Source organism: Jaculus jaculus, chromosome X (assembly GCF_020740685.1).
Source record: "Jaculus jaculus isolate mJacJac1 chromosome X, mJacJac1.mat.Y.cur, whole genome shotgun sequence".
NCBI classification, from domain to species: domain Eukaryota; kingdom Metazoa; phylum Chordata; class Mammalia; order Rodentia; family Dipodidae; genus Jaculus; species Jaculus jaculus.
Window position 1 is genome coordinate 120231228 of NC_059125.1, and position 25978 is coordinate 120257205.

Below are 25978 nucleotides of genomic sequence, written 5' to 3' on the forward strand. Positions count from 1 at the left end.
ATTTAATAGGCATGTTAATGTTATTGGATGTGAAGGCTGAAAGGTACATAATTTATGCAATTCTTTAGCCTGTGATGTTTATATTATCATAGCTTGGTTAGTTTTGAGAATAAAACTTCATTTTTGAGATGAGGTTTGATATGTTGTCCAGGCTGGTCTTAATCTCTTTGGCTCAAATGTTCCTCTAGAGCTGTGGTTGTGCAGTATTTATTGTGCCTTTGTGAAATTTTTAAGCCTGTCTTGACAGAGAGTTGTCTAGTTTACTTGACTTAACTGAAGTAAATGTAGCTGCAGTTCAGTATTATATCTGTTTTAGTATAGTTTGAAACGTTTGTGTTATATGTCTGAATTGTAGTTTTAAAAATGGACTGCAGTCAGAGGATTTTCCCTTTATTCTTCCCTTGCTTAGTGCGGGTTTGTTTACAAATAAGAGCTTGCTAACTTAACATTTGGATATACTTTATAACTGATTGTTAAGATTTCTAAAATTTAAGATGTTAAAAGCTTAAATTATCAGGTGGATTTGAGCACTGACATATTTGTTTTAGAGTTTCAAAATCTCTATAAACTTGAATTATGTAATAAACATTAAAGATTATTAAGTTTCCAGGTGTGGTGGTGCACACCTTTAATCCCAGCCCTTGAAGGCAGAGGTAGGAGGATCACTGTGATTTGGAGACCACCCTGAGACTACATAGCCTAGGTCAGCCTGGGCTAGAGTAATACCCTACCTTGAAAAACAAACAAACAAACAAAAGAAAAAAGAAAAAGAAAAAGTTGCATTACAGACAATTTTTAAACTTATTTTAAATTAATTTTCATGGGCCCTCTAGCCACTGCAAATGAACTCCAGATGTATGTTCTACTTTGCATATGTCTTTGGGTGGGCACTGGGGAATTGAGCCTGCATCCTTAGGATTGGCAGGCAAGTGCTTGAACCTGAGCCATCTCCCCAGCCCTCAGACAATTATTATTCTGTTAGATTTCTTCATAAATAAGTTAGCTATTTCTCTCTTCTCATTCACTGTGCCCCCCCCTTTTTTGCAGAGCCATATATCTGGACTGGCTCTAAACTGCTCCCTTGTTTTTTTGTGGACTGTGGTTTTTGTTTGACTTTTTTTTTCTTTATTCTTTTCTAGTCAGCTGCCATGTTTCAGTCCCACTTAATGTCTTAATGATGTCTTCACACTTGCTTCAGAACTCCATGTATGGAGTTTGTGATAGCTACTTTTCCTGCTTTTTGGTACTTTTCTGCTTATTTTTGGGTCTCTACATATAATATCGTTTGTGTGGAGAAAAAGACTCTTTTAAAAATTTTATTTATAGCTTCCATAACTAAAGACAATAAACCATGATGATTTCTTCTGACCACCCCTATGTTACCCTTCCAAATCCACCATTGAATCACTCATTCTTTCCAATTAGTCTCTCTTCTATTTTGTTGTCATAATTTTATCCTCCTGTTATGAAGTCCTTGTGTAGATAGTGTCAGGTACTGTGAAGTCATGAATATCAGGGCCATTTTGTATCTGGATGACAGCATTGTAAGCAGTACTACTTTGCTCTTGTATTCTTTGTACCAAGTCTTTCCCAGTGAAACCTGAGCCTTGGAAGGAATGAAAGAGATGTCTCACTTGGTTCTGAACATCCCAGTGTTGTTTGTTCTTAGCACTGTGGTGACTTTTGAATCACCCTAGTGGTCACCGTCTTCTGAAAAGAGAAGCTTCTCTAATCAAAAGTGAGAGTAGCATTAATATCTGGTCATCAACATAGGAAAAAGTGCTTAGACAGCAGTTTGCTGAGCATAATATACATTTAGCCAGACAACAACAGTCGTTACTCCCTTTGGGATTATGATCTCCCCACCCACAGGCTTTTGACTAGGTTTTCAGTAACAGGTATCTATCCCCCTCTGTGGAATTAGCCTCCAGTCCAATCAGAGGGCAGTTGGTTTCCACCATAACAGACATGCCTGCATTTCACCAGTTGGTATATTTGGTCTGGCTGACCAGCTGTGACGCTTGCAGGATCCACTGCTGGTAGTCAACAGGAAGCAGGTTTCTAGTTCAACTCCAGCTTGATTTTTTAGTAACCTGCAATCCAAGTATGTGGAGTCTTTTTAGCAATGGGGGCTTTCTATCAAGTTCTGGTGGGCAGTAAAGAGCTTTGGCAATGGTCTGTAATGTTTTGGGGTCACCATGGACCTCACTGGCCAATAACTCACTGGAAGATATCACCTGGCACTGAAATTTTTCTAATAACAATTGATGATCTCTGGGTGCACCACTTCTTCCTGTACTCTCTCTCTCTTTGAACATACATATTTGGCTAGCAAAGAAGTAGGTTTTCATATGGCATATTCATAACATCTTTAATTCTTTTTATTGACAATTTCCATAATTGTAAACAATATCCCATGTCAATTCCCTCCCTTACTCACTTTCCCCTTTGAAATTCCACTTTTCCCTTTGAAACTACCCTCCCCGTCATATCCCCTCCCCCTTTCAATCAGTCTCTCTTTTATTTTGATGTCATGATCTTTTCCTCCTATTATGATAGTCTTGTCTAGGTATTGTCAGACACTGTGAGGTCATGGATATCCAGGCCATTTTATGTCTGGAGGAGCACATTGTAAGGAGCCCTACCCTTCCTTTGGCTCTTTAATTATTTCTGCCACCTCTTCCACAATGGACCCTGAGCCTTGGAAGGTGTGATAGAGATTTCAGTGCTGAGCACTCCTGTCACTTCTTCTCAGCACCATGGTGTCTTCTGAGTCATCCCAAGGTCACTGCCATCTAAAAAGAGAAAGTACTCTAATGAAAAAGTGAGAACAGCATTAATATATGGCTACGAACATTAATAGATGTGCTTACTGGGCAGTTTGGTGAGCATAGAATACATATTTAGCCAGATACCAGCAGACATTACACCCCTAGGCTTCATAACTACCCCTGTTGCAGGTTTTCAGTATCAGAGGTGTATTCCCTCCCATGGAGTGGGCCTCCAATCCAATTAGAGGATGGTTGGTTTTCCCCGTAACAGACATGCCACTATTGCACCCGTTGGCTCATTTGGCCTGGCTGGCCAAATTTAAGGCTTGCTGTGTCCACTGTTGAGTATCTTCACTGGTGATTTCTCTGTCTCCCATTGAACTGCATGCAGTGTAGCTTTTTCCAGATTTCTGTCAGCTGGTCTACAAGGAGGAGGTTTTCAGCTCAGTTCCAGCAGGATTTCTCAGTGGCCTTTCAGGCCAAGTATGTGTAGTCTTTAGCAATAGGGTTTTTCCATCTATTCCTGGTGGGAAACCAAGAGCCTTGGCAGTGGCCTGTAATGTATTGGGGGTTCATTGACCTCCCTGGCCAACAACTCACTGGAAGGTATCCCATCCCTGGCACTGAAGATTTTCTAGTAATAATCTATGGCTTCTGAGTGTTCCATATGACCCAGCTATATCATTGCATGGCATATACCCTAAGGACTCTACTTATTAGAGGTACTTGCTCATCCATGTTTATTGTTCCTCTATTCACAACAGCTAAGAAATGGAAACAGTATAAATACCCTTCATCTGACAAATGGATAATGAAGACGATGTGGTACATTTACACAATAAAGTTTTAGTCAATGGTAAACAAAAATGAAATGATGAAATTTGTAGGGAAATGGTTGGATATAGAAAAGATTATACTGAAGTAATCCAAGTCCCGAACGTTGAATGCTACATTTTTTTTTCACATATAGATACTGGCTATAATGGTTAAGATTTGTATGTGAGTTGGGAGTAAAAGTCACTAGGAAAGACCAGGAAAATAGAAAGGGGCTATGATGGAGGAAGGAAGGGGGAGGGTTTGTGGGGAGAGTATTGCAGACACTTAAGCAGAGGTTTAGATTTCTGGGGGATGGGGAATGGTCTAAGTTGGATCATGGGAAGGAAGAATGAAAGGAGTGTTTTCTGATTATTGAAAGAAATACTTACTTTTGAATTCATCTATCATTAAACAATCTTTTGATTCTTTTTTTTTTTTTTTTTTGGAGGTAGGGTCTCACCCTAGCTCAGGCTGACCTGGAATTCACTATGTAGTCTGGGGGTGGCTTCGAACTCACAGTGATCGATCCTCCTACCTCTGCCTCCAAGTGTTAGGATTAAAAATGTGTGCCACCACATCTGGCTCATTTGATTTTTTGAACGTTTTATTGACAGCTTTTGTAAGTATAGGCAATGAACCATGATAATTCTCTTCCCCACAACCATTCTCCCCCTCAAATCCACCCTGCATTAACTCCCTTCTTCTTTCCAATTAATTGCTTTTCTTTTTTGCTATCACCATATTTTCTCATTTGATTCTTGAAGAGTATATTATTGTAAGGGTCCTTCCAGGACACTCCTAGAAATTGGGTATGCATTATGATGTAAGTGAATAATCTCAGACAAATTATGTAATGTATTTACCTTTAGTGCTCTTGCCTGTGAATTATAGAAATCATAGTTTTAAATCTGGATGTATTCACAAACCTATGCAAATATATGCATTAACAGAATATACCTCTGGGTGGGTTGTGTGGAAAATATATATATATTGTTTTTAGTTATTAATCTAAATCACCAAGGCATTCTTTGTTATTATATTTATTGCCTTGGTAGTAATTAGATTGATAAACTTAGAGTATCTAAGTATATTGGTATCCTGTTTGTATGGGTCCTAGAGCCCATTCCCTTTGTATACAGAGGGACAGTTACACGAGTCAAGTGAGGCAGTACTGATGGCCAACAATGATTATGTTAGGAAGTACCTGTCAGAACTGTTTTGTGCATTATGACAGTGGTAGTACTTGCAATTTTTCATACTACATATGGTATGAAGTATGCTGTTATTGTATAACTATAGACTTCATTGTGCTACAGACTGACTTAGGAGTTCTATGTGTTTGTTTTCATTCCACCATGTATTAACTTGTAACATTTGCAAATTTCAGGAGTTGTCACTGCAGAAATGTTTAGACATATGCAGAACTCTGAGATAATTCGAAAAATGACTGAAGAATTTGATGAGGTAACATGTTTTGATAATTTTATACATATGGATCTTTATTTAACTCTTGAAAATATTAATTAAATGTTAATGTTGTAAATATGAGCTGTAGCTTTATTCAGATAATTTACGTGATCTTGGGCAAGTTGTTTCAGCATTAGTTTCATTGTCTTGTGGAACCATTTTTATTTATTTTCTTTTTGATAATGTCATACATAATGTGTTTTGATCATATTTACCCATTCCTCCTATGCTATCCTATATTAACCCCCTCCTGTTCTCATTAAACTCCTTCCTATTAGTTTCCTTTCTACTTTGATGCCTTACTTAAAAAGAAAAGATGAGGAAACTAAAGATCAAAGAGGTTGAAAAAGCCAGGCATGGTGGAGCATGCCTTTAACCCAGCACTCAGGAGGCAGAGGTAGGAGGATCACTCACTGTACTTTGAGGCCATTCTGAGACTACATAGTGAATTCCATTTCAGCCTGGGCTAGAGTGACACCCTACCTTGAATCTCCCCCCAATTTATTTATGTGTCGGTGTGTTATTGGTGTGCTGCAAAGAAATGCCCTTCAAGATTTATGTGGGCAGCTGGGGAATTGAACCTGGGCTGCATGCATTGCAAGCAAGTGCCACTGGCCACTTTGCCATCTCCCTAGCCTCATGATTTTTTTGTGACCCATTGAATTTAATTAGGGTTTTTTGCATACATGGGTGGGCGTTTAATTGCTGGAGGATTGATAAGCTTACCAGTGACTATATCAATGAAGAATATGACTCCCCTTCAAAAATGAGGTTATTGATAGTTTTTTATAAGGCAGCTATGAAAATGAAATCAAGTGATAGTGGAAATTTCCTTAGCATTTTATAAATCCTGGCACATAGCCAGAATTAAATAAATGATATCTACTAATATTGTAAAAAGTTTAGGGAAAAGTTGGACATAGTGGTGCATGCCTTTAATCCCAGAACTCAGAAGGCAGAGGTAGGAGGATCACTGAATTTGAGACCAGCCAGGGACTACGGAGTGAGTTCTATGTCAATCTGGATTAGAGTGAGACCCTTATAAAACAAAAACATTTAAAAAATAATCAAAAAAGAGATCTGAGTATCGTGGTGCATGCCTTTAATCCCAGCACTAGGGGGGCAGCGGTAGGAGAATTGCCATGTGTTTGAGGCCTGCCTGAGATTACATACTGAGTTCCAGGTCAGCTGTGCTAGATCAAGACCCTACCTCAAACCCCCTCTACCCCCCAAATCTGTGAAGAACACAATTTAGAACATAATATGCTGAAGTCCATAAAAGGGAGATATTTTCTATATTAAAAAATGTTGGGCTAGAGAGATGGCTTAGTGGTTAAGACGCATGCCTGTGAAACTTAAGGATCCAGGTTTGATTCTCCAGGTCCTATATAAGCCAGATGCACAATGGTGGCACATGCATCTGAAGTTTGTTTGCATTGGCTGGAAGCCCTGGTGTGCTCATTCTCTCCCTCTCTCCCATTCTCTGTGTCTCAAATAAATAAATAAAAATAAATCTTTAAAAAATAAGTTATTTGCACTCACACACACACATGTATATGTATGTGCATGCCAATGTCTTGTGCTGCTACAAACAGACATTGATGCCACTTTTTGCATCTCATTTATGTGAGTAGCTTTGTAATGGAACCTTGGGTCAGCAGGCTTTGCAAGCAAATGCCTTTAACTTACTGAGAAATCTTCTCAATCCTTTTTTGTCAATATTTTAGGAACTAGGTAACTTGAAGAAAATATTGTTTGTTGTTTATAAACTCCTTATGTTTTAACTGTAAGAACAAAAACAATTAGGCTATACTTGAGTTCATTGCAGTGATGTTCTTGGAGTATTGTTACCAATAACTATGTTTGTAGGTTTACCTGAGTGAATTTCCTTCAGGACTGTTTTTTTTTGTTTGTTTTATTTGTAGCTAAATTTCAGCAACAATCATTTTATGCTTCTAAATATTACTTGAGTTTTTAGGTAGAAACTCTCATGTTGGTTTTTATTTGGTAATTTTTTTCTTGCTATCTCTAATGAAAAAGCTTTCAACTATCATTCTAAAAGATAGACAAGTTGTTAAAATGGGTTTGCTGTGCACTGAGTGCTATTAATCAGCCCCTGAGTAGTGTAGAGGTAATTATGAGTAATGGTATTTTTATCCTTTTAATATTAAATGTTTTAGTGAGAACCTTCATACTAAAAGGAAACAAAGGTTTGAGTTAATCATTTAGAAATATGATCTGAGAAACCTCAGCAAATGAGGTTATCAACTAACTGCATTTTAGTGCAGTCATGAAACGAGCACATCAAGAAATATGTGGCTTGAGGTGGTACCTCAGTAGTAGAGGGTAGTCTAGATCCTTGGTATCCCTGCTCCCCAGCCTCTCCTTCCCCTCAAGGAAAAAAAAATAAATGGAAGATGTTTTTATAAAGTATACTAGGGCCTTATTCTCAGATACAGTTAAACTTATGTAAAACATGAATGGAAATTTTTAAAAGTTGTTGACTGCTTTACTGATAAATCCTAAATTTTTAGGTTTCTTTTGTTAGAGACCCTTGTTTTTAAAGAATCTGTATAGTGTTGGCTTCAGAATATCTCCCCCCCCAAAAAAAAAAACAACTCCTGATAGCCGAGGAATGTACATGTTTAGCTCTTTCTCTCCATTTGTTCCATAATTTTTATGTGGGTATGGGTATTTTTGTAGAGTCTATTCTCTTCTTCCACCTCCTTATTTTTGATGATCTATTTATTTATTTATTCATTTATTGATTGGTTGATTGATTGGAGAGAACTAGAGATAGAGAATGGGCACATCAGGTTCTCTAGCCACTGCAAATGAACTCCAGATGCATGAGCCAACTTGCGCTTCTTCCTGGCTTACATGGGTCCTGGCGAATTGAACCTGGGTTCTCAGGTTTCACAGGCATATGTCTTAATCGCTAAGCCATGTCTCCAGCCTTTCTTCCACCTTCCTTAAGACAGGGTCTCTTGTTATTTTTGTCACTGAAATGCCAGTCTAATTGCCCTGCAAACCTTAGGAATCTTCTGGCACTGCCTCCCATTTAATATAGGTACGTTGGGATCACAGACAGGTGTACCCCTTTGTGTCTGGCTTTATGTGGCTGGTTAGGACGATAAACCTTGGGTGGGAAGATTGGTAAGCAAATGTCTTTAATCATTGACCAATTTCACTCACTCTCTGCTTTTGTCTGTCTGTGTGTATGTGCATACTACATGTGTGTCCATTCATCCATCCATCTTTCTTTGAGGCAGGGGCCCACTTTAGCCCAGACTGGCCTATAGTTCCTGGCATTACTCCTACCACACCCTCTCAGGTAGTGAGATTAAAGATGTGAGCCATTGCACCTGGCTTGCTTTTATTTTAAGTATTTATTTATGTATGTATTTATACATACATGCTTACTGCCATGGACATGCTCTGCTCCCTAGCTGCACCCTTAGCCCAGGTCTTATTTTTAATAATTTGTGGAAAATACCAATTTAACTTAAGAATGAATACTGAAGATTTCCATTTTGTACTAAGGGAAACTTGAGTGCTGGTCTTTGAAAGGATGTACTAGCTATATTTGTAATTCTTTGTCTTTCTTCTTAATTTTTTTTGGTTCTTGCGTACTCTTAAAAGCAACTGAGCCCCACCCTCTAGCCCTACACTGGTGATGAAATTATGTGGTTGTGTATGTCTGTTGACTACTTGGTGTCTTGAAACCAAGGAAAACATAAATTTAACCTTTTGTTGATTTGTGCTAGCCAAGAATACTTAGTGATATCAGTCCCCTTCAAGATAATTTAGTTTGTTTTTCTTTTGTACTTAAGGCGGCATTTTAATAGGTGTATTTGTGCTTTATCAGAATGTTCTACTTTGATGAGAAAGACTAATTTTTTTTTAACTTCAGTAATTGTCATCTAATTTTATTGATAAAAGTAAATTCATACTATTCATCAGTTTTGGTTTCAAATAAAAGGGCAATGTTCAAAGGTCTTTGAGAATTTATAGGAGGAAAAAAAGGTAAGATAAAGGAATCTTTTCATGTTATTGCCTAGAATGTTTTAAAAACAAGTGAAACCATAATCCATGAATCTAAATGCAATTTGTATTTAAATGTTTTATTTTAGGATAGTGGGGATTATCCCCTTACCATGGCTGGTCCTCAGTGGAAGAAATTCAAGTCCAGTTTTTGTGAATTCATTGGAGTATTAGTACGGCAGTGTCAATATAGTATCATATATGATGAGTACATGATGGATACAGTCATTTCACTTCTGACAGGATTGTCTGACTCACAAGTCAGAGCATTTCGACATACGAGCACCCTGGCAGGTTGGTATTTTGAAGTATTTTCTTGTTATTACCAAAAGGGAAAGGAAATAATAGTGACATGAACTAGTTTCATTTATATAGTGACCACTAAGAGAACATTCCTTTCACCCTACACTCTGTCAAGTATGAGGAATGGATTGGTATTTTCAGTTTTGATTCTTTAAAGGTATACTAGAGCTAGTTAGATGATGAGTTTCCCTTTGGTAAACCTATTGGTAAACCTATTTGATTACTATGACAGAGTAAAGGAAAATGAACAGATAGGTATATACTGGCCTATTGAAAGGCATTCTATGAGCAAGGATACTGATGGCAAAATTGAGGAGACATTCATTTTGGATATATGGTCCTGGTGGTAGACCCTATCATTTGTCTCTGGTATGTGTAGCCTTTCCAAGTATTGGAAAATACTTAATTCTTTTTACTACTGTGTGTTAGTTGGATTTTTTAATGTTTCTGGTAACTTTAGGTCAGATCAAATTCTTTGATGTTTAAGTTTTTGTTTTTCTCCTTATACAGTTAATTATAAACAGCACATTTTTGTTTCATATGGATAAAATCTTTTAGCTTCTCCTTTGTGCTAAAGGTCAAGTTGCTACGGCAGTGTTATTGAATATGTGCTTTGTGATTTGAATGTGAATAAATCAAACAGTGTTTAATTTTATACTATTACAAGCTTTAAGGACAAATTTGATTTTGGTTGTGGAAATAACTTTTAGTATATTTTTTCATAAGTTAAAGCTATAATCAAATATAAATTTCTAAGTTTTCCTTTATAAATATAAAGACAGTTTTTCATAGCTTCTGTTTTGATTTTAGATTTTAATTCACAAGTATGAACATAATCTTTATATATGGCCGTGTTCACTGATAAGATGGTTAGAGTAAAAGACAGAAAGATTAAGAGCCACAGGGTGGGAAGTCATATCCTTAGGCATTATAGTCCCCCTCAGACTGACTGTGCTTAATTCATGGCCTCCACAGTGAGTATCAATAACCCCACTGAGGATAGTCGTCAGTGGAATGGGGTGGGAAGAGGGAACATGGGAATATGACCAATATGCAATACGTTAATTTTTTCTAAAAAGATCAGTGTTATACACTTGTTTGCTGGAAGGGTGTGAAATAGCTTAGAGCATAAAGTTGAAAATTCTTCCTTTTTTAAAATATCGTTTTAAGTATATTATTTATTTATTTGAGAGAGGGGGGCAGATAGTGAGAGGTAGAGTTAAGGGCTCTAGTTACTGCAAACAGACTCCAGACACATGAGCTGCCTTGTGCATCTGGCTTACATGGGTACTGGGGAATAGAATCTGGATCCTTTAGTTTTGCAGACAGGCGCCTTAACCGCTAAGTCATTTCTCCAGCCCAGAAAATTCTCCCTTTTAATAGAGCTACTAACCACAAATGAAGGCATCATTTTGTTTTGTTATATCATGCAATGAATGTACCAAATATGGGTAGTGATCTGGACTAAGCTAAAGAAAATGGAATATGATTAGATCTTTCAGTTAATGTGTTTGAAATCCCATGTAAGTGGAATCTTGTCTCAAGAGTAGAGGTTTAGTAACAGAAGATGAGACTCTAGAGGAAGTGTTAAAGGAAAGCACTTTAGGAGGCTAGGGAAATGGCTCAGAAGTTAAAGCCCTTGTTTGCACAGTACTGGCCCAGATTCAGTTCCTCAGTACCCATGGTAAGCCAGATGCCCAAAGAGGCTCTGGTACATGTGCACATGTACACACATAACCTCAACCTCACCTTCACCCCTTGATAATAAAAGGAATAGCACTTTGGGGCTGGAGAGATGGCTTAGCAGTTCGGCATTTGCCTGCAAAGCCAAAGGACCTCAGTTCGATTCCCCAGGACCCACGTAAGCCAGATGCACAAGGGGGCACATGAGTCTGGAGTGGCTGGAGGCCCTGGCACACCCGTTCTCCCTCTCTCTGCCCCTTTCTCTCTCCCTCCCTCCCTCAAATAAATAAATAGTACTTTATTAAGTGACATTTCTTTCTTTCTTTCTTTCTTTCTTTCTTTCTTTCTTTCTTTCTTTCTTTCTTTCTTTCTTTCTTTCTTTCTTTCCTTCCTTCCTTCCTTCCTTCCTTCCTTCCTTCCTTCCTTCCTTCCTTCCTTCCTTCCTTCCTTCCTTCCTTCCTTCCTTCCTTCTTTCTCCTTCCTTCCTTCCTTCCTTCCTTCCTTCCTTCCTTCCTTCCTTCCTTCCTTCCTTCCTTCCTTCCTTCCTCCCTCCCTCCCTCCCTCCCTCCCTCCCTCCCTCCCTCCCTCCCTCCTTCCTTCCTTCCTTCCTTCCTTCGTTTTTTGTTTTTCGAGGTAGGGTCTCATTCTGGTCCAGGCTGACCTGGAATTAACTCTGTCATCTCAGGGTGGCCTTGAACTCGTGGCAATCCTCCTACCTCTGCCTCCCGAGTGCTGGTTAAGTGACATTTCATTTAAAATATATGTATATATGTACATCTGCGTATCTTTACAATGCTGCCATTCATCAAAAGTTGATTCAAATGAAAATCTTCAACCTTACTGCACAACATAATTTTGTAGAGTTGTTATATTTGAAAGTGGTGGCTCATACCTGTAGTGCCAGCATTCAGAGGCTTGAGCTTGATTTGCCATGAGTTCGAGGCCAGCCACAGTATAGGTCCTGTCTCAAAGGACAATAAAAAGTACCTAATTTCTCTTTCTATGGTTACAGGAATAATTAAATGAATAATATATGAAATGAAATTATTTAGAAGATCAATCAGTCTCTGGAAAAGATCATTATAGGGATTATATAGAGAAGAGTGAGATTTAAGCATGGTACGGAGTCAGATTACGTAGTTTGGAATCCTGGTTGAATTGCCTATTTGAACTCTAATCTGGGACAGTTTTCTCAGTGTATTTGAGTTTCAGTAACTTCGGTTCCTTCTTTTGAGGACATTATGGAATACTAGGAAATAATCTAGGAAGAATACTTAGAATAGGCAATTTACTAACACATCGTACTCTAGACTTTTGTCACGATTGTCATTTGTAGAATATGTATGTCTTGGCTGTTTTGTTTGTTTTTTTTCCTTTTTAGTTTTTCGAGGTAGGGTCTCATTCTAGCTCAGTCTGACCTGGAATTCAGTATGTAGTCTCAGTATGTAGTCTCAGGGTGGCCTCGAACTTTCAGCAATCTTCCTACGTCTGCTGGGATTAAAGGTGTGCACCATCATACCTGGCAAATGTCTTATTTCTATTTGAAGTATAGTAGCCCTTCTTTTCTTAATTTCTCTCATTAGATCTTAAAATTTATATCTGTTAGACTGATTAGAGCATTTTACTATTTTTTTAAATAGCTATGAAGTTAATGACAGCTTTGGTGAATGTGGCACTAAATCTTAGCATTAATATGGACAATACACAAAGACAATATGAGGCAGAACGGAATAAAATGATTGGAAAACGAGCCAATGAGAGGCTAGAGCTCCTTCTACAGAAACGGAAAGAGGTAAATTTTATATTAAATATTTATATTTGATGTGTAACCAACTTGGTCACCATTAATTATAACTTACTGCTGATGACAGATTGATTCATGTTGTCTTGATTGTTTATTGGTGGATGAATCCCAGACCTTATGGATGTGCTTTGCCATGGTGCTACACTACCTCAGCTCCAAGACAGATGTAATTTAATTGTTTATGCATCCAACCTAAAGTTGTATTGACTATAGATGCCAACAATAACTTGTATATTTTTTTAAGAGAAAAAAGATTTAATAAAACAAAGTTCTTGTTAATCATCCAGTAGGGGAGAAATTCCATACATTTTGATGGTTTACAAAACTTCTTATATTGGGAAAAAATAACTGAAAAGATTTGCATTCAATACAGTAATGATCATCCATATACTGATAATATCCTCTTTATTTTAAATGAAAAAAAATAACTGATTGATTTGTACACCCACTAAAACAATATAGGATGACTTGTGTAAGACACACTGATCTAGCAACAAGCATTAAGCACGTAACGGCAACTCTGAAAATAAGGAACCTCAACAGCAAGACTGGGCAGAGGATGTTTCACATTAAAGAAAAACGTTTCAGTTACTGCAATCTTTACATCATTTCTAAAAAGATCTAATCTCTAATTTCAAGCCCTCATCAGGACCCCAATTAATTATACCTTCCAGAATAATAATGTGTCATTTAACTGTATGTCCACCTTTTATCAGTATCCAATTTTACAGTTACAGGGACTTCTGGAGTTTGTCATTTTGAACCTCCTTGCTTATGATACCTGAGAAGTAATATTGGATATGTCAATACACTGTCAATCAGGTCACTAAGTATCATTCAGTGTAGTAGTACTAAGTGGTATCCAAGTAGCCTGAAAGAGGTTATGCTGTGCTTAAAAAGACATTTTGAAAGCTAAATAACAGAAATATACTGAAAAAGAAGGTACAAGCTTTAAAAAAAATTTAAATACATTGATAAGGAAGCTGTCACATAGCTTCATATATATATAATACATACAAACACACACACCTCTATACATGTATATAATAACTTATATTTTCTATGTGGACTATTTTTGAGTATTGTGCTTTAAAAGGGGAAACTTCAGCTGGAAAGTTATCTGAGCTGTAACACTCATGTAAATGGTGACAACTTTTCTCCTGACTATACTCCTTACCTTACTGACAGGATAAAATGAGGCTCTACAGTTAGTATGAACTCAGTTTGAAAAATGACACAAGTTTTTTTAAGTCATTAATTTCTATATAGTAGGAGGCACCATACTCAGCTTCTTCTGGAATAACAACTAGAATTTGAAATGTTTGTTTGATTTTTTTTTTTTTTTCAGGTCAGTCAGTATTTCCTGAGAAGAAATTCCTAGCAGTACTTAATTTTTTAAATAATTTTATTTATTTATTTGAGGGGGGAAATAGGCAGGTAGGAAGAGAGGGGGAGAGAGAGAGAGAGAGAGAGGGAGAGGGAGAGGGAGAGGGAGAGGGAGAGAGAGAGGGAGGGAGGGAGGGGGGGAGGGAGGGAGGGAGAGAGAGAGAGAGAGAGAGAGAGAGAGAGAATGGGCACACTAGGTCCTCCAGGCACTGCATACAAACTCCAGATGTTGCAAACATTCCAGACTTGTGCACCCCCTTGTGCATCTGGCTTATGTGTGTCTTGGGTAATCAAACTCGTGTCCTTTAGCTTTGCAGGCAAGCAAATGCCTTAACTGCTAAGCCATCTCTTCAGCAGTGTTTGTTTTTAAAAGAATTGTATTGATAGCTTCCATTAATATAGATAATAAACCACAATAATTTCCATTCCTACCCTGTTGTCCCCCTCTCAAATCTATCCTCCATTGAATCCCTTCTTTCCAATTAGTCTCTCTTCTATTTTGAGGAAATCATCTTTTCCTCCTATTATGAAATAGGTCTTGTGTAGGTAGTTTTGGCCACTTTGAGGTCAAAAATACCAAGACCATTTTGTGGGCAATATTTTTTTAATTAAAAAAATTATTGACAGCATCTATACTTACAGACAATAAACCATGATAATTTCTTCCCCTCCTCTACTTTCTTCTTCAGAACTCTACTCTCCATCATATCCCATTCCTTTCTACATTAGTCTCTTCTTTTATTTTGATGTCCTTGTCTTTTCCTCCTATTATGAGCGTCTTGTGAAGGTATTGCTAGGCCTGCAAGTTCATGGATATTAAACCCAATTTCTGTCTGGACAGTTGCATTGTAAGGAGTGGTACCCTTCCTTGGGCTCTTACATTCTTTCCGCCACCTCTTCCACAATGCACCCTGAACCTTGGAGGGTATGCTAGATATGTTTCAGTGCTGAGCACTCCTCTGTCACTTCTTCTCAGCACTATGTTGTGGGCAATATTTTTAAAATCTATTTATTTTGCTTTCTGTTTTGTGGGTTTTTAGTTTTGGTTTTTCATGGTAGGGTCTTGCTCAGGCCAAGCTGACCTGGAATTCACTAGTCTCTGGGTGGCCTCCAACTCATAGTGATCCTCCTACATCTGCCTCCTGGGTGCTGGGATTAAAGGCGTGCACAATCCCTTTGTTGTTTGAGCAGGCACTAGTTGACATGACTTCTTTTTCAGACATTATAAGATGAAGACAATGAAAATACTTATGTTTTTGATACTGACATAGAAACTATATAATGTATAGGAATAATAAAGTATATAACAGATACCTCTATCAGATCCTTTATACCATGGAAATTTGTAAGCATTGGAAAAAAAAACCCTGATATACTAGCCAAATACTATGAGTCAAGTCAAATATTTCAGGATTCTAACCTTTTTTGTATGGGGAGAGGGGCTCAAGGTTCTTGCCCTAGGTCTGGCTGACCTGGAATTCACTCTGTTGTCTCAGTCTGGCTTCATATTCACAGCAGTCTTCCTACCTTGGCCTAATAGCCATCTTTTAATTTTTCTTGGTGTTTACTTTTGTCTAATAGAATAAAAAATATAGTTATAAATGCTAGTGAAAGGTGTATTTTTGGATACCTGTAACAACTTTTAAATTTACTCTTGGTTGTCTTCCTTTGCCATTGAAATTAAATGATATGTTGTTCTTTATAGCTTCAGGAAAATCAAGATGAAATAGAAAATATGATGAATGCAATATTTAAAGGAGTGTTTGTACATAGATACAGGTAAGTCAGGATAGTTTTTTTTTTTTTTTTAAGAAATAGTACTATGTAGTTTTTACCCTTAAGGTCATGATTTTATAGTGGCTTAGGCAATATAAATCAGTGGTAAGAGTGTTAGAATCTTTGCTATACCACCCAGTAAGTCTGAAAATGTCTTCTAAATGCTCTGAACTTGATGTTTCCTAGCTAAATAATGGAATAATGGTCTGCTTTTCTTGCAGTGGTACAGCCAGTGGAAAGTATGTCTATTATTCAGAGTCAGGGTGCAAAATACTCAATTTTTTAAAATGTGCTTTTTGGTAGTCTGCACATGATAATTTTTCACGGCCTTCCATTTGAATATCACTAGGAAAATTTGGATAGATTAAAGTAAAATGTTGTCTTATGCTATGCTGATTGAACAGAGGATACAAATAATCTTACCACAATTTCTGTTGTATTCTATTCTTGGTACATTCTCATTTCCATACTTGGCACTTAATGAACCCATAGACTTGCTTTGGAATTCTTCTAAGTTTACACCTACCTTTTTGTTTTTGTTGTGAGCAATATCTTAGTCTCTTCCCTTCTCATAATCCTGTATTGATTATTGCAGCTTTCCTAAAACATTCTTTTGTATTCTTCCTCCACTTTTAATGATTCAACCATACCCACATATCCAAAGGATGAATTCTTAATAATTTAGATAAACCCAAATGTTGGGACCAGTACATACAGTTCCAGTAAGTAGAAGCCTGATTTAATAGAATCACTTGAGCTCTGGAGTTCACGACTTGCCCGAGCAACATAGGGAGACCTTGTCTCAAAAACAAATTACAGCTGGGCGTGGTGATACACACCTTTAATTCCAGCACTTGGGGGCAGAGGTAGTAGAATCACTGTGAGTTCAAAGTCAGACTGGAACACACCCACACCCACACCCACACCCACACCCACCCACACATATATATACAGGCCAGACATGGTAGTACATGACTTTAATCCCAGCACTGGATTTTTTAACATATATATATATATACACATACATACATACACACACACACACACACACGCATGCATGCATGCCTGCGTGTGCGCCAGACATGGTGGTACACGCCTTTAATCCCAGCACTTGTCAGGCTGAGACTACATAGTGAATTCCTGGGCTATAGAGACTGTTGCAGTACGGTTCACATTGCTGGTAGACATCACCTGACCAAGAGCAGCTTGTGGGAGAAAAGAGGTTTATTTTGGCTTACAGGCTTGAGGGGGGAAGCTCCATGATGGCAGTGAATGAGTAGAGGGTAGACATTACCCCCTGGCCAACATCAGGTGGACAACCAAAACAGGAGAGTGTGCCAAACACTGGCAAGGGGACACTGGCTATAATACCCATAAGCCTGTCCCCAACAATGCCTCCAGGATGTGTTAATTCCCAATTGCCATCAGCTGGGGAGAGTCACATTCAGAATATCTAAGTTTATGGGGGACACCTGAATCAAACCACCACATTAAACCCTACCTCGAGAAACAATAAAAAAAAACATAAAAATAGGAAGCTGGGGTTGGTGGCACACACTTTGAATGTCAGCACTTGGAAGGCTGAGGTAGGAGGATCATAAATACTTAGGCTAAAATAATTTAGTCTGACATTCAGCTTCCAAGTAAGCTTGGCCTAAGTGTTAAATATAAGGAATTCTTGCTGGAATATTGTTGTCTAAATAGACTAGTGTGCTTATCTTGTGATCATACTAAGTCCAGCAGGTATAAACAATCCTGGGGTATGGTTTAGTACAATGTTGAATATAGGATTTTGTTACAAATTTTCTCTATTTGTTGACAGTTCTGCCTTGCCACTAATATTTATTTGAGCTTGTTATTAGCATTTGGTGCCAAGCTTTGTTTCTACTTTTTTTTTCGAGGTACGGTCTCACTCTGGTCCAGGCTGGCCTGGAATTAGCTGTGTAGTCTTAGGGTGGCCTTGAACTATCGGCGATCCTCCTACCTCTGCCTCCTGAGTGCTGGGATTAAAGGCATGCGCCACCACGCCCAGCTGTTTCTACTTTTTAATATTCAATAATATTTAACAGGGTGATTTTATAGTAGATAAGAAAACACTTAATGTCTCTTAAAGAAACCACATATCCTATGGTGTAGTGGTACTAATTACGTAAAATTTCCTCTCCCTCCATATAGGGATGCAATAGCTGAAATAAGAGCTATATGCATTGAAGAAATTGGCATTTGGATGAAGATGTATAGTGATGCCTTTCTTAATGACAGTTATTTAAAATATGTTGGTTGGACTATGCATGATAAGGTAAGATATGCTGTATATACTATATCTACACATAAGCATTATTATCTATATCCCTCTTTTATAAATCAGTTATCTGTATGTGTGTATTCCTTAGTTCACATCCCTACAAACTGCTCTTCTTTATTCTTTTCTGTCTGCAGTCAACTGTTTGACCACTGAGCTGTACCTCCTCCTTTATTTTTTTATTTATTTATTTTTTTGTTTGGTTTTTCGAGGTAGGGTCTTGCTCTAGCTCAGGCTGACCTGGAATTCACTATGTATTCTCAGAGTAGCCTTGAACTCAGGGCAATCCTCCTACCTCTACCTTCCGAGTGCTGGGATTAAAGGCGTGAACCACTATGCCTGGCTTCCTTTAATCTTTTCTATGTATTCTGTGAAAACTTGTTCTCTGCCAAGTCCCCTAGAGAGTGGTCTTTTTTTTTTTTTCCCCCCTGGAGCCATGGTCTCACTGTAGCCCAGGAACTCACACTGTATTCCAGGATTGTATTTAACTCACAGCAGTCCTCCTACCTCAGCCTTCCACATGCTGAGATTAAAAGTGTGTGCCACCACTCTCAGCTTCCCTTCTATTTTCATCCTTTTTTTTGGGGGGGCTGCCACCTGTTCTGCAATGGACCCTGAGCCTTGGAAGGTGTGATAGCAATGTTTCAGTACTGAGCACTCCCCTGATACTTCTACTCAGCACTATGGTACCTTTTGATTCATTCCAGAGATCACCGCCATCTGAAAAGAGAAGCTGCAAAAGTGAGAGAGTAGTAGCATTAGTATATGGGTATGAACATTAAGAGAAGTGCTTACTGGGCAGTTTGGTGAGCATAATACATGTATTTATCTAGATACTTTTCTTAAGGTAGAATCTTTTTGTAGCCCAGACTGACCTCGTATTCACTGTGTAGTCTCAGAGTGGCTTGTAACGCATGGTGATCCTCTAGCCTCGGCTCCTGGGTGTCAGGATTAAAGGTCTGTGCCACCATGCCTGGCTCTTTTATTTATTTTTATTTTTATTTTTAAATTTTTATTAGCATTTTCCATGATTATAAAAAAATATCCCATGGTAATTCCCTCCCTCCCCCCCCACTTTCCCCTTTGAAATTCCATTCTCCATCATATTACCTCCCCATCACAATCATTGTACTTACGTATATACAATATCAACCTATTAAGTACCCTCCTCCCTTCCTTTTCATTTTTTTTTTTTTTAAGTTTTCTGAGGTAGAGTCTCCCTTTAGCCAAGGTTGACCTGCAATTCACCATTTGCTCTCAGGGTAGTCTTGAACTCATCATGATTCACCTGCCTCTGCCTCCCAAGTGCTGGGATTAAAGGTGCGTACCACTGTGCCTGGTTTATACTTTTTGGTAAACATATCTTAGGCAGATTATGCCATACACTGTGGCCTCTGACCTTTAATATTTTCCCCATTATGCCACTGTTGTTAGCTGCCTGCATTAGTCTTGAAGAAGTTTCTTTTATGTATTCCTTTTGAATCTTGTTTACTGTGAAATATGCCATTAACATCTTTTATATGAGTTGATTTTTATTTTTGCGTTATCAACTATGGCAGTTTCTAAATAAATGCTTCTTATTAATTTTTTAAATATTTTTATTTGATTTTTTTATTTTTTTGCTTTTTTATTGACAGCTTCCATAATTGTAAACAATATCCCATGGTAATGTCCTTCAACCCCCCCTTTCCCCTTTGAAACTCCTCTCGGTCATATCTCCTTCCCCTCTCAATCAGTCTCTCTTTTATTTTAATGTCATGATCTTTTCTTCCTATTATGATGGTCTTGATTAAAATTTTAAAGTAGAAAATTCCTACTCATTGAATACCGAGCTTGGAAATGCACGATTTTGAATTTGTTTTCTTATTTCTTTTAGCAAGGTGAGGTAAGACTTAAATGTCTTACTGCTCTACAAGGGCTTTATTATAACAAAGAGCTTAATTCCAAACTGGAGCTATTTACTAGTCGATTTAAGGTTAGTATTCATTTTAAATTATTCATTATAATTTGATGAATTATAATCTGAAAATATTTTCTTGTTTTCCTTTTTAACATTTTAATCGTTTTATCCTTAGGATAGAATTGTGTCTATGACCCTTGACAAAGAATATGATGTTGCAGTACAAGCAATAAAATTACTCACTCTTGTTTTACAGTAAGTATGCATTTGTTGAATATATACTAATATTCAGTTATTTAAATAATTTATAGTACTTGGTTAAGAGCCATCTAAGTAGAGATTTTAATAGCTTATATCATAGCATTTCGTAGATAAATGTTTACTTATTTATCTTATTTTGGTTTTTCAAGGTAGTGTCTTACTCTAGCCTAGGCTGATCTGGAATTCACTATGTAGTCTTAAGATGGCCTCGAGTTTATGGTGCTCCTCCAACCTCTGCCTCCCAAGTGCTGGGATTAAAGGCATGTGCCACCCTGCCCGGCCATTTATTTATTTTTAAATGAACTGGTGTCATACTCTGCTGACCAGGATACTCTCAAACTCTTGTGTTCAAATGAGTCTTTTGCTTCAGATTCCTAAGTAGCTGAGACTGTAGCTGTGCTTCAGCATTTCTAGCTAGAAAATTTAATTTCCTCATGAAAAATTTGGAAAAATTTTTCTTGTCTAGCTATTCACTTTTGAAGTTTTCTCCTATTTAACTGTTCTTGATGCTACTGAAATGAAGGTAAATACTTGAATGTACTAAAGTATATTTTGTTACATTTTTAGAGTATGAACATTTTATTTTATCTTTTTTATCAGTTATGGATGTACTTAATATGTAAATAGCATATGTTGATATCATTCCTTTCACTCCTCCCTGCCCCATTTCCAAAGTGACCCTCCTTGTTGGGAATGCAGGTCATCCCCATGGGGATTGTGGGGGCAGTGTCAGTTATGGGAAGAGGTAATGTCTCTGTGCATAGTATCCCTACTTGTGGCTCTAACAATCTTTACATCCCCTCTTCCGCAAAATTTGCTGAGCCACATAGTATGAACATTTATTGAAATCTATATTAGGCTTCTGTGATACTTATTAACAATTCTGTAGCTAATGTGGTGTTAATATGTGATACTGGTGCTCTAAATATTTTCCATTTTTTATGAAAATTATAATAAAATAAATAGAACGTAAAACTTAAAACCATTTTGACTTTTTTTTTTGAGGTAGAGTCTCATTCTCGTTCAGGCTGACCTGGAATTCACTATGTAGTTTCAGAGTGGCCTCGAACTCATGGTGTTCCTCCTACATCTGCCTCCCTGAGTGCTGGGATTAAATGTGTGTGCCACCACGCCCGGCTCATTTTGACCATTTAAATATAAAAGTTTGGGCTGGAGAGATGGCTTGATGGTTAAGGCACTTGCCTGCAAAGCCAAAGGTATGTGCCACTAGCCTGGCCCCTCTCTCTATCTGCTCCCCCTAAAATAAATAAATAAAATATCATATATATATATATGTATGTATGTATGTATGTATGTATGTATGTATGTATGTATGTATGTGGCATTAGGTATTTTTACATTGTTAGGCAGCAACCATCACTGTTTATAAGTAGAAGGTTTTCACCATTCTGTACTAAAACTATGTCAATTAAACACATAACTCAGATTGCAGAGATGGCTTAGTGGTTTAAGGTACTTGTTTGCCAAGCCTGGGTTCAACTCTACAGTACCCATAAAGCCAGATGTACAAAGTGGCAAGCATATTGAGTTTGTTTACAATGGCATGAAGCCCTTGTTTACCTGTTCCTTCCTTCTCTCCCTCCATCCCTCCCTTTGTCTCAAATAAATAATAAAATAAACATATAACTCCCCATTCCTCCTCTTCCTCCAGAATCTGATCATAACCTTTGTCCTTTCTATCTGAGTGACTTTACCTGTTTTGGGCATTCATAGATGTACAATTATTATTAACAATGTTTGTTTTTCCATATCTGACTTATTTTAGACATAAGAATGTATCATCATGTCTTAAGGGAGCATAGTTGGTATTCTCAATGTGTAATAGAAAAGACAAAGCAACACACATTAAATCACCAAACTTCACAGGCATAGTGTTACATGCCTTTAATCCCAGCACTCAGGAAGTAGAGGTAGGAGGATTGACGTGAGTTTGAGGCCAGCCTGAGACTCCATAGTGAATTCCAGGTCAGCCTGGGCCAGAGTGAGACCTTAACCTTGAAATAGGAAACAACCAACCAATCAAAATCAACAAAAGCTATAAGAGAGAGTGTTTCTCAGAAATTCTTTGCCTGACTCATCTGAAATTGGTTCTATTATTTTTATAATAATTCTTATTATGAGCTTTATAGTATGAATGTATTATTGCATATTGGTTATATTCCCATCATGTTATGTTATATTCCCTCTCTCCTGCCCCCATTCCTCCTCAGTGATAGTAGTTTATTCACTGTAGGGTCATGATTGGACCACTCAGTCTCATTGGGTATGGGGGGAGTGTCTGAGGACACATCTTGCCACCCTGTTACTCTTACAGTATTTCTGTTCCCTCTTCTACATTGTTTCCTGAGCCTTGGTGGGTGAGTTACAAGACTCTTTTAATGTTGATCTCTCATCATCCTCTGAGTTTGCATTTCTCATTGTTTACCACCACAGTCTCCTTAAAGAAGGTTGTGTAGTGACTTCTAGGCCCTGGTTGATGTGATAGAGGTGATTTGCCTGGTGCTAGGCAGTGGCTATCTTTAAAATAATATTTATGAATCTTGGTTTTCTAGGGGGTTCACTACCCTCTGGGCACTGGTCACCCAGTGCTACTTATTCGCTGCTGCAGGATGAAATGAGATCAGCTCTGGAATCCCCACTGATGGCAGCAGCCAGACTGGGGAGGGGCCAGGTTTTGCTTTGTCTGGCTGGATATATTTCATTGTGTGCATGTGTGAGTGTGAGTAATCATTTATCCATATAGCCCTATGGGCTACTTCCAAATTTTTGCTTTTATGAGGTGTTTATAAATATAGTCATGTACTCATGAGTCATTACTTTCAATTCTTTTGTGAATACCCAGAAGTAAAATTGCTAGATTATATGATCATTCTATGCTTAATTTTTTGGGTGGTGGCTGGGAATTGAGCCCAGGTCCTTGCAGGAGCTAAGCCATGCACTTTATCATTGAACTGCACTACCAGCCCAGTGTTTACTTTTTTGGAGAACGACCATATTATGTTCTACAGTTAGCAGCTGAGGGGAAAGTTTTTTATTTTGGCTTATAGTCTGCAGAGGAAGCTTCATGATGGCAGGGGAAAGCATGGCATGAGTAGAGGCTGGACATCACCTCATTGCTACAGCAGGCAGACAATGGCAAGAGGATAGTGATCTGAGTTCTGGAAAGGGGGAGGTGGCTATAATATCCCTAAGCCTACCCCTAGCAGCACACCTCTTCCAGTAAAGCTACATCCACATCTTTATCAGCACTTGTTTTTTGTTTTGTTAAAAACAAAAAAAACAACAAAAAACATTTGCTAGGTATATTCTTAATCTCTTGGATGGTATGTTGGGACTCTTAAAAATCAGCCTTGCAATTTCAAAATAATACAAATATTTTATTAACATAACTGGAAATTAGAATGCCCCCAATATGTATATTTTCCTCTGTAAAGTATTAAAAGTTGCATTTAAATCTGGCATCTATTTATGAGACTAAGGTAGAAAGTATTGTTTTAGTCCAAGTTGAAACCATCTTGGGCAACATGGTACCTGTCTCCAGGAAAAAACAAGAAACAAAAAACGTAGTAAGGGACTTAACAGAAGACTTAATTTGAAAAGCTTAACTAGCAAAACTTAATATTCAAAGGTTCATAATCTCCCTAAACCTGTATGTTTAAGATGATAAGAATATAAATGACAAAGGAGTCTTTAAAAGTCACTGAAAGATAATAGACTTTCATATTGAAAGCATATTGTTTCAGAATATAGTTGTAGAGCTAGAAGAACACTTAGCATATGCAAGGCCTTGGGCTTCATTCTTAGCACTGTAGAGGAAAAGGAACCAGCAGAATTCTAATAAAAATGAATGTGAGCCAAGCATGGTCGGCACACACCTTTAATCCCAGCACTCAGGAGGCAGAGGTCAGAGAATCACTGTGCATTCAAAACCAGGATGGTATTACAAAGTGAATTTCAGGTCAGCCTAGGCTACGTTGAGATCCTGCCTCTTAAACCCCCCCCAAAAAAAAAGTGTGGGCCTAATATACACCAAAATTTAAACTGCCCACATTCTCTAGCATTATTATTTTTTGTGATAGAATAAAAAGCTAATAGTATTCTGCAGGTATTCCTGCAACTTTGTTACTTCCTTCTTCATAATATACTGTGCAAATCATCTCTTGTTTCTGACTCTTACACTGCAGTTGAACTCCCAATGTAGTTGAGATTAATCTTGAATCCTGATCCTTTTGCCTCCACTTCCCAACTTCTGGGATTACAGATATGCACCACCACACCCAGCCCATATGTACCCATCATTGTAGGCCATAGTTACCTTTGATTTTAGGAAAATACTCAGCCTTTTGTCAGAGCAAGTTTTTAGTAAAAGATGATAGTCAAATGAATTTGATTGATTTGTTTATTTTTAATATTTTATTTTTTTTTAATTTGAGAGAGGGAGAGAGAGAGGTGTAGATGGAGAACAAATTCCAGATGTGTGCAACCCCTTGTGCATCTGGCATACATGGGTCCTGGGGAATCAAACTTGGGTCCTTTGGCTTTGCAGGCAAGCACCTTAACCAGTAGACCATCTCTCCAGCCCCCGATTTGTCTTTGAACATAAATATGTGAAATTCAAGAGCATGAAGTTTTGTATTCTTAGTATAAAAATTATGCCATTACTGAAAACTCTGCTATTGCTTATTTCTTACTAGGAGTAGTGAAGAAGTCCTTACTGCAGAAGATTGTGAAAATGTCTATCATTTGGTTTATTCAGCTCACCGGCCAGTAGCAGTAGCAGCTGGAGAATTTCTTTACAAAAAGTAAAGTTATATTTGTGTTACTCTTTTACTTTTATGATACTTTGTAAAATATTAGATCATGTGATACAGATAGTAATGTGAATGTGATTGCAGAAAACATTCATCAAATAATATACAATGGTTTTTAAAGGAAACATTTTGGATCACACTGACTGAACTAATATATTTGGCAAGATTTTATTAATGTTATTTGGGGTGTAGTATTTATTAGGATGTGTAGTTGTTATAAAATATCTACCTTATAGTTTTCTGTTAATTGTTATTTAGATTTTTTTCTCCTTTCTTACTTCTCAAGAAAAACAACCACACTGTCAATTAGAAAAAGGCCTTTAATGGGTTGGAGAAATGGCTTAGCCATTAAAGTTGATTTCCTGCAAAGCCTGACTACCTGGGTTCAATTCCCCAGTAAAGCCAGATGTACATGTATCCAAAGTTTGTTTGTAGTGACACACTGTTTCTATCTTTCCCTCCTCCCTCTCTATTTGAAAATAAGTAAAAATATTTTTAAAACTATAGAGGATATTAAGAAAATAATGTTGTATAAATGAAAGGAAGGGACATGTTCTGTTTCAGGGAAAATATGCATCTTAGATTATTGTGCATAAGTGCTGCTGGTTTCAGTGTTTTAATTTCATGAAAGGA

General features: G+C 37.6%; 1 protein-coding gene across 9 annotated transcripts in view; it reads left to right on the top strand.

Annotated features, from left to right (window-relative positions):
- The window catches only part of Stag2 (stromal antigen 2), a 194641-nt gene that overhangs the window by 114682 nt on the left and 53981 nt on the right, over nucleotides 1–25978 (top strand). For all 9 annotated transcript variants that reach the window (XM_045140054.1, XM_045140055.1, XM_045140057.1 and 6 more), the window contains 8 exons: nucleotides 4975–5051; nucleotides 9188–9392; nucleotides 12725–12876; nucleotides 15980–16053; nucleotides 18226–18349; nucleotides 20229–20327; nucleotides 20428–20507; nucleotides 25229–25336. In XM_045140054.1, the coding sequence (XP_044995989.1) occupies nucleotides 4975–5051; nucleotides 9188–9392; nucleotides 12725–12876; nucleotides 15980–16053; nucleotides 18226–18349; nucleotides 20229–20327; nucleotides 20428–20507; nucleotides 25229–25336 (919 nt within the window). The remainder of the gene's footprint in view (nucleotides 1–4974; nucleotides 5052–9187; nucleotides 9393–12724; nucleotides 12877–15979; nucleotides 16054–18225; nucleotides 18350–20228; nucleotides 20328–20427; nucleotides 20508–25228; nucleotides 25337–25978) is intronic.